Raw genomic sequence first — 10,869 nt, forward strand, 5'->3', positions numbered from 1 at the left:
GTCAGGCTGGAGGCTTCTCCTGACTCATGGAGCTGCAGGGGCTGACAAAACCAAGATCAGCAGGTAAGACAACAGGATGCTGGCTCACAGGCTGTGGAGGGCGATGAATCTCAAGATCAGCAGGTAATACACAGGCCGCTGGCTCAAGTCCCAAGAACTGGAGGTCAGATGATGATGAGCCGGATACAGGATCCAGAGTGAGCAAAAAGTCAGCGAGCTTTGCCAGAACGTCCAGATACATTGGATGCAGGCCACACCCTCGAGGAAACTCCCCTTACAAATGACTAGATGATCATATCAGATCACATCATAGAGGTGATTACATTGTGTCACAAAATGGAGGATAACAACATCATTACATAACTGTGAAATTACATCATTACATAACTGCCAAACTACATCATTACATAACTGCCAAACTACATCATTACATAACTGCCAGACCACATCATTACATAACTGCCAAACCAATAAGAATTATGGCCAAGCCACGTTGACACACAACCTTAACCATCACACTACCCAAAAAGATCAGCAATCTGCTTCCCTCAGACTGTGCCTGACTAGTACAGTTCTTCCTTACTTTGGTAGGTAATGAATTCTGCTTTTCGTTTTACATACTGGATGATAGTCTCATTTTTTGATGGAGTGAAAACCAATATTCTTCCTAACTTCTCAGAACATCAGTCAACAGAAATAGGTTTCCCTAATAAACGGAAACTACTACAAACTTGTTTCAATTGGAGACCCTTTCCAGAGACCAGTTTAGTGGGTCAGAAAAATACCAGATTGGCTACATCTTGCTTTGTGGAACACTCTCCTCAAACCAGCTTTATTTATAGAACCACAGATCACATTATTGGAAAGCATTCATGAAGCAAGAATTCATTTATAATAAGGTACATCAGGGACCAGAGAGCCACGTCCCAGGAATCAGAATCACCTTGGGAGTGCTTTAAAAAATATATACATGTCCAGGCCCTACTCCAGATCAACGAAAATTGAAACACCAGGAGATAGACCAAGCGTCTGTATTTAAAAAAAAAAAAACCCTCAGTGATTATGATGGTCACTCCTCTAGTTAGGAACTACTAGCAAGTTCTCCAAGAGTGGCAAGGTCATTTTGGTTTACTGAGAGACACCAGAGACCTGGCCCCAGAATCTTGGAGAGGTCAGACCAAATCAATAGGCCAATGCTAGACACTCTAGTTATCTCCAGATCCAGGACTCAAGATGACCCAGGCCAGCTATTATCTACTGAGATCAATGGTTCTCAATTCTAGTTGCACAGATGAATTACCTAGGAGCTCATTTCAAAATACACCAACTCTGGTATCCCACCCCAGACCAATTGAATCAGAATCTCTTACACTGGGATCTAAGCATCTCTTTTTTAAAGCTCCTTAGGCAATTCTGATGGGCAAGCAGCATTGAGAACCACTGATCTACATTGTCAAAGTAGGACCTGCACCTGACCCATCCCATCCTCTGATATATGGTACCTGAAATTCCTCCTAAAACAGATGGTGATGAAGAAGTCCACCATACCTTGCAGAAAGCGCTGAAGAAAATCTCCCACAATAAAACTGTGATCGTTAGTTCTATGACCAAACTAATTAAAAGGCTTATACATTTAACTGCGCAAATAACTAAAGCAGAAAACAAAACAACCCTCTCCTATTTTTCCCAAATCCTTTTCTTGATGAATATCAGGGCTGTATATAAGAGACAACCTGCAATATGCAGATGACACAACCTTGCTTGCTGAAAATGAAAAAGGACTTGAAGCACTTACTGATGAAGACCAAAGACTACAGCCTTCAGTACGGATTACACCTCAACATAAAGAAAACAAAAATCCTCACAACTGGACCAATAAGCAACATCATGATAAATGGAGAAAACGCTGAAGTTGTCAAGGATTTCATTTTACTTGGATCCACAACCAACACCCATGGAAGTAGCAGTCAAGAAATCAAAGGACGTGTTGCACTGGGCAAATCTGCTGCAAAAGACCTCTTTAAAGTGTTAAAAAGACCTCTTTAAAATGTTAAAAAGCAAACATGTCACTTTGAGGACCAAGGTGCAACTGACCCAAGTAATGGTATTTTCAATTGCCTCATATGTATGCGAAAGCTGGACAATGAATAAGGAAGACTGAAGAAGAATTGATGCCTCTGAATTATGGTGCTGGTGAAGAATATTGAATATACCATGGACTGCCAGAAGAACAAACAAATCTGTCTTGGAAGAAGTACAGCCAGAATGTTCCTTAGAAGCGAGGATGGCGAGACTTTGTCTCACATACTTTGGACATGTTATCAGGAGGGACCAGTCTCTGAAGAAGGACCAGTCTCTGAAGAAGGACCAGTTCCTGAAGAAGCACCAGTTCCTGAAGAAGCACATCATGCTTGGTAAAGTAGAGGGTCAGCGAAAGAGAGGAAGACCCTCAGTGAGATGGACTGACACAGTGGCTGCAAGGATGGGCTCAAGCATAGCAATGATTGTGAGGATGGCGGCGCAGGACAGAGCAGTGCTCTGTTCTGTTGTACACAGGGTTGTCATGAGTCGGAACCGACTCGACAGCACCTAACAACAACATATAAAAGAGGACAAAAGTGTTTAGCCAGGAATAAAAAGCATTCTGTCATGGCAAGGGGGATAACAGCTGAAAGAAAAAATTTAAGAGCAGCAATCCAATATCCTGCTTACTATGAGGAGACAACCCAAATTGGAAGTGGCTGTAATGGAACTGAAGGAGAAAAGACCAGTCAGAATATATTTTAAAAGTATGTTTCAAATCAGTTTAGCAATGCATTAGTCATCTATGTCAACGCTTTAACATGTTAAACAAAGAAATACAGTCATATGATTTTCAATTCTTAGCACCTTCTGAAGTAAGGTACCTTCTTAAAACAGTGTATATATTATTCTGAACACTTAATCAATTATAAGTAATATAGCTCATGGTAGGGTCAAATCAACAATTCTAGTTGTAATTAAAATAGAGGAGAGTGTTTCATCCTACTTGTATAAAACATTAGCTAGTTTCTAATCAACTACTAAGTGGAAAAAACTTAATGTTCCCCAAATGCTACAAAAAAAAAAAAAACCCATTGCCATTGAGTCAATTCTGACTCATAGCAACCCTATAGGACAGAATAGAAGGGCTATAAAAGGTAGTACATATGTTCCAACTACTTATTGCATATAGGAAGTAAAGTTGATTAAATGAGAAAAGACTCTTTAGATTACTTCTGCTAATGTACAAATCCTATAATAAATGTGAAGGGTTATCATGGTAGTAACAGAAAAATAGCAGGCCAATAATCATTTTTAACATCAAGCCTCCCCCTACTTAACCCTCCCCCCCACACACATATCATAGCATGAACTCTGCTACTTCCACATTAAATTACTCCAGCAAGATCTGAACTAGGTCAGAAGACACATGGATCTTCACTTGGAGGGAAGAAATAAGAAGGGCAGAAAAAGCAGCAACCTTCAGAGCTTCATTTCCATTTGTCCAACTCCAGTCCCTGATGACAGATGAACTTATACAGGATGTGCCTTAGTAAATCTGTTCCAACCTAGAAGACTTCCATTGACTTCAAAAAGCTTTTTAAAAATTAAAAAGTAGATACCAATATTTATTAGAATAGCCCAACTATTGCCCTTTAGATGTTCTATTCAATCACTCATAATCAACTGTGTATTTAATTAGTACCGTGCAATGTAGAGATACAGATATAAAGGGCTGCCAGCTAAAGATGATGGATTGAACACATCCATTTACCTTGGCTATTTCCCAAATATTCACTGAAATGACACTAAAAGCATTGTTTTAACCCACAGGAACAAAAAAAGAAAGAAAAAAAAAGGGGGAGACAACCACAATGGCATTTTGGAAGCTAAGAAAGCCAAATCTTATGGCAGCTGTGAGAAAAGTCAAGAATAAAATATTTGCACCCAAGAACCCTGAAAAGGCTCAAGACTGGACACCACCAGGCACACCTGGAACTAAGGATGAGAAACGGCTAAAATAAGGAGGATCAGTAAAAGTCTTTTGAAAAGCAACTAGATCCCTACATCCTTCCCAACTTCATATCTGTGGTCTTCCCCCATCCCAGTATACGTCCAGAGACTATTCTCTATGGAGGCTTTTGAAACGGAGTTTAAACTAAGGAACACAGTACATTGGAAGACACAGATTATACACTGGAAAGAGGAGCTTATTTAGCAAAGGTTTATATATACGTGTAGAGATGCCCATATGGTTCCCCCAACATTCTCTATCCAAAGAGCAGAACGGAAAACCTTTCTTTAGGAAATCTGAAAAGACCTAGAGAAAACACCTAAATTTATTGATCTTAGTTCCCAAATTCAACTGTCCAGTCAAATCGCCCAACTTGAAACAACTGACAAATCCCCATTTCATGCTAAGAGCTTCCAATCAGCTTTTTAGAGTCTCACTCTTAAACACGCAGAGAACAGAGAGCAAAAAGTGACCAGAACTTTGAGGTAAGCCTGTAATATGCCAGAAAATGCAAAAGTTTGGAAGAAACCATGCAGGAAGAAGTAAACTCTGAAAAAAAAAATCATTAAGATCCTCAAATGGATTTTAAAAAGATACTACACTTATGAAACAAGAGCAAGGTGCTAAGAAAAAAAAAAAAGGAACATTCCAACATCAAAAAGGAGCTCCTGAAACAACATATGAAACAAATGAAAAATGCAATATCAGGTAAAATTATGTAGGAGAAATCTCCCAGGAGGTAGAGCAAAACATAAAGGTAGAAAGTAGAAGAGAGAAAAATTAGAGAATCAGTCTAGTAGGTCCAACATCCGATAGAGAGAACAGAGAAAATGAGGGGAACGAAATCAAAGAAACAATTCAAGAAAATTTCCCAAACTGAAAGACCCAAGTTTCCAGGTTGAAAGGGTACACAAGAAAGAGATGAAAATAGATATACACCAAGGCACATTATTGTGAAATTCCAGGGCACTAAGAACAAGAAAAAGATACCAAAAGCTTCCAGAGAAGAAATGCAAGATTCAAGAAGAATCAGAATAGCATCTGATTTTTCAACAGTAACACCAAGAACAAGTTGATAGTGCTATCAAATTCCCTTTTGGTGAATTTGACGACTTAGGGGAAAAAAGACAGAGAAATTCTGAAGAAAAATTATTTCCAAACTAGAATTCTATACTCAAACTATCAAATTGAGTATAAAAATAAAATCAGATTTTCAAACCTAGCAAAACAAAAATCAAGCCCATTGCCGTTGAGTTGATTCTGACTCACAGCAACCCTACAGAGTAAAACTGCCCTGTAGGGTTTCCAAGGAGCAGTTGGTGGATTCGAACTGCTGACCTTTCGGTTATACACCCTTTTCCAGAAAGTTACTAGAAGATTTGCTCCACCAAAATGAAGGAACAAGGAAAGAGCATCTAGGAAACAAGGGATCAAACAAAAGAGAAGGGATTAACCACGGTAAAAGGGGATTCTAGGGTGTTTGCTGTTTCAAAGGCCCAGAGATTGCTAGTCTAGACTAAAGATAAGAATGGTCTGGGAGAAATGTCTCCAAGAAGAGGAAACTTAAAGGATATCACCTAAAGTGAAGATGCAAAATGCCTGGATTGAGTTTGGGGATAAATTAATGACAAACATAGAAAACCAAGCAAAGGAAAAAACAAGGCAATTCTTAACTCCAGGGAAGACAAAAAGCCGTGCAAGTAATCATAATATACACATTTTATGGTTTAGCTGTGAACAGTCACATGAATGTAACTACTAACTACTGTTCTAACAAAAATGATAAAACTATATTGGGAAGATGTGAGAGTAGGAAATGAGTAGGCGAGGAGGGAGTAGGGGCAGGAGGGCTAAATTTTCATCTTTCATAGTGGGAAGTCAATATATAACACCTAAAACTGAAAAATCAAGAAATAGCAACGTAAGTATGTTATTTAGAAATAACAGTTAACTGCCAAAAGCAGCAGCTAGAAAAAGTTGATAAATATTCTATTGACTATCCAATACCTGGCATACAGTTGACATTCAAGGAATGTTTGTTAAATTGCACCGACATGTAAAACAATAGGTATAAACTTTAGTATGTACCCAAATTCAAGCATCCTTTCAAATGTTAGGGGCTGCTCTTTAAGACCGACCCCCCCCCCATTTAACTCAAATACCTATACTTTCTGGGTTACAAAAGAACAGAAATTTTCTTACTATAGTTTTTTAAATCTTCCAAAAAAAGATTCTTGATGCTTCCCAAGTTAAAAAAATAAAAAATAGATCACTGACATTTCAACATAAGGGAATATGACAGCACTATTGATAAGCTCCCCACTGCCATCGAGTCAATTTTGACTCATAGTGACCGTACAGGACAGAACAGAACTGCCCCATAGGGTTTCCGAGGAGCAGCCGGTGGAGGTCGCTATGAGTCAGAATTGACTTGACAGCAACAGATTTGTGGGTTTTTTTGTTTTTTGGTTTTTTTATTTTAAGCTAACTATTTCCATAGAAGAAATCAAAATCCAATATACACTGGAATGAAGCAAAGGATTTTTTTCATCACAAAATTTTGTTTTATTTAATGGACTTAAAAGTGGAGGATTTAAATCTTAACACAGAACCCAGATGAGTACTTAAAATACGTTTAAAAAAATATATAAATCAAAACAAAAGTTACCTGGTAAACAACATATATATGAAGTTTTCCTTTTTGCCCTTAAAAAAAACTATATTTATCTTATAGGAGGGATGTTTTGTTTTATATTAAGGCAAGGTAAATTTCTTTTTTATTCAAGCTTAACGAATTAAATTCCAATTTCAATTTTAGACAATCTAAAATGTCTGACAAACTAGCCAACCACTAAAAAAGTAATAATCGAACTATCATTAGGATAAGCAAGTCCTTATAAAGTCCTCTATTCCATCTTCACACATTTTAATGGCAGGAACACATTTAAGTCACCATAAGTAGATTGTAAACAACAGTTTTAAAAGCCACCTCATTCAGGTGAGTTGAGGTAAATAACTGAGTCCCAGATTCCAACTCATGGCGACCCCATAGGGTTTCCAAGGCTGTAATCTTTACAGAAGCAGACTGCCACATCTTTCTCCCTCGGAGCCACTGGTGGTTTCAAACCACCAACCTTTCCATTAGCAGCCCATCACTTTAACCACTGTGCCACCAGGGCTTCAAGAGTAGTTAATAAAATCTCATTCATTCACTCAGCAGATATTTAGAGTAAACCTACTATGAGCCAGGCACTGTTTGCTAGTCTTTAAAACACAGAATAACTTAACTTGTAGGTGTTTCTCCTTCCTCTTCTTGAAAACAAACATAAAAATCAAGGAAAATAAAGCATGTGTTTATCTAGCATTCAGGTGATGTATTTAATTACAAGACAAATCACCCTATCTATTTGAACACAATTATATAAAGAACTATCTGCTTTTTTTCTTCAAATAAAGAATTATGATACACTGTACGGAACGTTGGGCATAATCTGATATGGTGGTTCCCAAACACCAGTAAATACAGTGAGTTTTGGGTAAGGTTCTATTTTTTTCTTTAGGATTTATTACTGTGTAAATCCAATAGCACAGAGGTTGCTGGCACTATTGACATTTTGGGCTGGATAATTCTTTGTTTGGGGCAAGGGGTGCTATCCTGTGCCCCTATAGGATATTTGGCAGCATCTCTGGCCTCTACCCACTAGATTCCAGTAATACCATCACTCTCAGTGGTGACCAAAAATGTCTCCAGACATTGCCAAATGTCCCCTGGGGGACAAAACTACCCCCTGTTGAGAACCACTGCTTTAGAGGAACACTTCAAGAGAGGGAGAGTGATTGCAGACAGAAGAGGACAGATAAAACAATTATTTCTCATTCTAAACACAACTTGAAACTTCCGATTTAGTGTATGCCCAGGTACATCAACTTCCTTGATGCTACTGGTCTGCCACCATTTTAAGGCTAAATGCCTTCTAGTCGTAAATTTAAATTAAGGGAAGAGAAGAAGTCCTATTAAAACAACTCACAAAGAACACAAAGGAAACAATTTTGCCTAATCTTTCCTCCATCTTCTACTTAAAGAACACCAAGATCACCTTTTTTTGTTAACTACCTAGTATAATCCCAGAAGTTTTGATTTGATGTACAAGGTTTTTGTTTTCTTGGTTTTTTGTTTTTAATGTATTTTAAGCACTTAAAGTACAATGGAAAACACGGCATTTGAATTGTGGTTTATTAACGAAAATGTCTTGCTCAAAATACCCTCGTATCTGGTGATATCTCATTCTTTTGGTTGTGAACTACAAATCGAATTTCTGAATACTATTTACAACAATTGAAAACGTTGCAGGTAAATATTTAAAACTGACAATCTTGAAAGTCAAAAAAATTAAAATGCGGGCATCAAGGAAACTCGAAGACATAAAATGCAGCGATTGGTTATAAAATGCAGCGATTGTTTAAGACGTATTGGGAGCATTAAGTGATTAGATTCATGGGGTGAGGGGAGGAAGCAAGGAGAATTAAAGAGCTCATTATGAAAAGCCTCAGCCTAGAAGACCCCCTTCTTTACCAGTCCGCAAAGACGCTGAAAGGACAACACCCCTTCATTTACAAGATAAACCTTATTTTTCAGGACGCTAAAAATAACCACGCATATGATTTACTCCAGAAACAAATAGGAAGTCAAGTACATAATAAAGGGCCAAATAAAAAGAGATTTAAGGAAATAAATAAAAAGCTAAACCAGTTCTAAGGAATGGCTATTGGGAAGTTTCAGCAACCAGCATGCATTACTGCTTTTTCCAGGCACAGTATAAAATGACTCTATCCGTACATAGCTCGCAATTCCATCACTGAAATTGATCAACTTGTATCATTTTCAGTTCAAATAAGGTCCGTTTTTGTGTTTGCTTCCAGCGATATGCCAATTAATCTATCTCATCTCACCGCAGAGCTCCTAGTATCCAGTCCCCAGGGTCCACAGTGTCCCCGACCTGAAGAATCACCAATGCCAGTGACAAGGAAATGCCTGAGAGGGCATTCACAATTTTTTTAAAAAATCCTTAATACATCACGGCTCCTGCCTTGGCCATTACAAACAACAGCCCAGTTCACCACCCAGCCCGGTCTGGGTACCTCATACAACACTGTGGCCCAGTTTCAAACCAAAATTAGGGCTAGATTGGGGGGCGGTGAGAAGGATAACAACGAAAGGCTGGACTCTTTCTACAGAACCTCAGGTTTCAAAATGACTGCCTTGGAAGCTGCAATGACCCAGATTATTCGGTGGGGGGACTCTGCGGGTAAAACATTCATTCATTCCCCTGCGGGGTGTCTGTAGCTTGGTATAGGAATAGAGAACTTGGGGAGGGGGAGTCATCTGCACGGAGAAACAGCGGAGAATGGTCTTTAGGTACCACCCACCTCTCCAAGTGAATCACTGCAGTACCAGCCCTGCACAGATTCCACGCACTGCCAAATAGGATGAGGTAAGGCTCAAGTCTGGAGCCCCCTCCTCCTCCCCCTCCCGCGCCAGAAGGGCGCATCCCTCTTCGAGGTACACCACGCAGCCCCCCGCCGCCCGGCTGAGGGGCTGACGTCACCCTTCTGCATTGAGCTTCGAGGACTGGTGGCAGCACCGAAAGGGGAGTAGAGTTGGGGCGCTATCGCTCTCACCAAGTGGCGGGGGTCCTCCTCCAGGGCGCTGGGGACTGGGTTTGCGCAGTGACTGAATGATCAGATGGGGAATGGAAGGATGGAAGAGAACAGGAGAAGGGTTGTAAGACCTACCTACCAGGTCGCCGAGAAAGCTCCAAGATGCCCCTGGTTTATGTAAGACCCTCTCCCCTCCAGGCGCCTCCACGCGGCGGTGGCGTTCCCCCACCCCCGCCGCATCAGTGCGCTTGAGTGACTCAGGTTGCCCTTGCCCCCAACCAGATATGCACAAGGCTCCGGGTGCCTTCCTCCCGCAGCCCCGTGGGGTTGGGAATAACCGGGAATCTGGGCTCTAATCCCATGCTTCCTCGCCCGCTCCCAACCCGCCAGAGGTTAGCTCCGAGAGGCGCCGCGAAAAGGTGGCGAGGGGTGTCGAGAGAGGAAAAAAGACGAATAAAGCCGCAACTTTCCCCAGGGGCTGGCCCCATCCTACAAGCTTAAAAAGGAAATGGATGCGTTAGAAATATTTTGGAAAGGTCGACGACCAGCAGTCACTGCCACCACGCAGCCCCCCGCCGCCCGCCGGAATGGGTCCAGGGTTCGAGCAGCCCCCAGAACGTGCCCGGTCCTCCGCAGCCCCGGCCCAGCAGCACCCAGCGCCTGCCTCCTTAAAGAGGGGACCGAGATTTTTTTTTTCCCACTTTCTTTCTAGAGCATCACCACACGGAGGGATGGCGGCCAGGTCACCGGCCCGGCGAGGGCACTCACCCAGAAGACGAAGGAGTAGATGATGAGGAGGGTTTTGAGACAGGTTATCACAGGTTTGGTCTCCATTCTCCTCGATGCCATACTACAGACCGCGATCGGCGGCGGCAGCGGCGGCGGGCGGCGGGCGGGCGCACGGGAGGGGGGAGGAGGCGGGGCGGGGCGGGAGCGCGTGCCGCCAGTGTCTTGTGCGCGCGCAGGCGATGCCGTGCGCGTGCGTGAGCGCGCACCTCGCGGGGGCTCCCACTGAAGAAGCCGGCCGGGCGTCGACTGCGCAGGCTCGAAAGGCTGCCCGCCCCGGCAATCCCGCGCAGGTTCAGACCCCCAGCCAAGGAGAGGACTGGTCAGGCTGGGGGGACTGGAGACCCTAAAGGCAGCGTCAGAGGTCCATCCAGGCCCTCGTGGCCTTT

At 41.8% G+C, this 10,869-nt stretch overlaps 1 protein-coding gene across 1 annotated transcript in view; it reads right to left on the reverse strand.

Moving 5' to 3' along the window:
- TSPAN7 (tetraspanin 7) overlaps nt 1-10,607 on the reverse strand; it is a 131,579-nt gene extending 120,972 nt beyond the window's left edge. The window contains exon 1 of the mRNA XM_004376936.1: nt 10,463-10,607. Coding sequence (XP_004376993.1) covers nt 10,463-10,543 — 81 coding nt within the window. The 5' untranslated portion in view covers nt 10,544-10,607. The remainder of the gene's footprint in view (nt 1-10,462) is intronic.
- Between the last annotated feature and the right edge of the window lie 262 nt (nt 10,608-10,869).

Source organism: Trichechus manatus, unplaced genomic scaffold (genome assembly GCF_000243295.1).
Source record: "Trichechus manatus latirostris isolate Lorelei unplaced genomic scaffold, TriManLat1.0 scaffold00046, whole genome shotgun sequence".
Taxonomy (NCBI): Eukaryota; Metazoa; Chordata; class Mammalia; order Sirenia; family Trichechidae; genus Trichechus; species Trichechus manatus.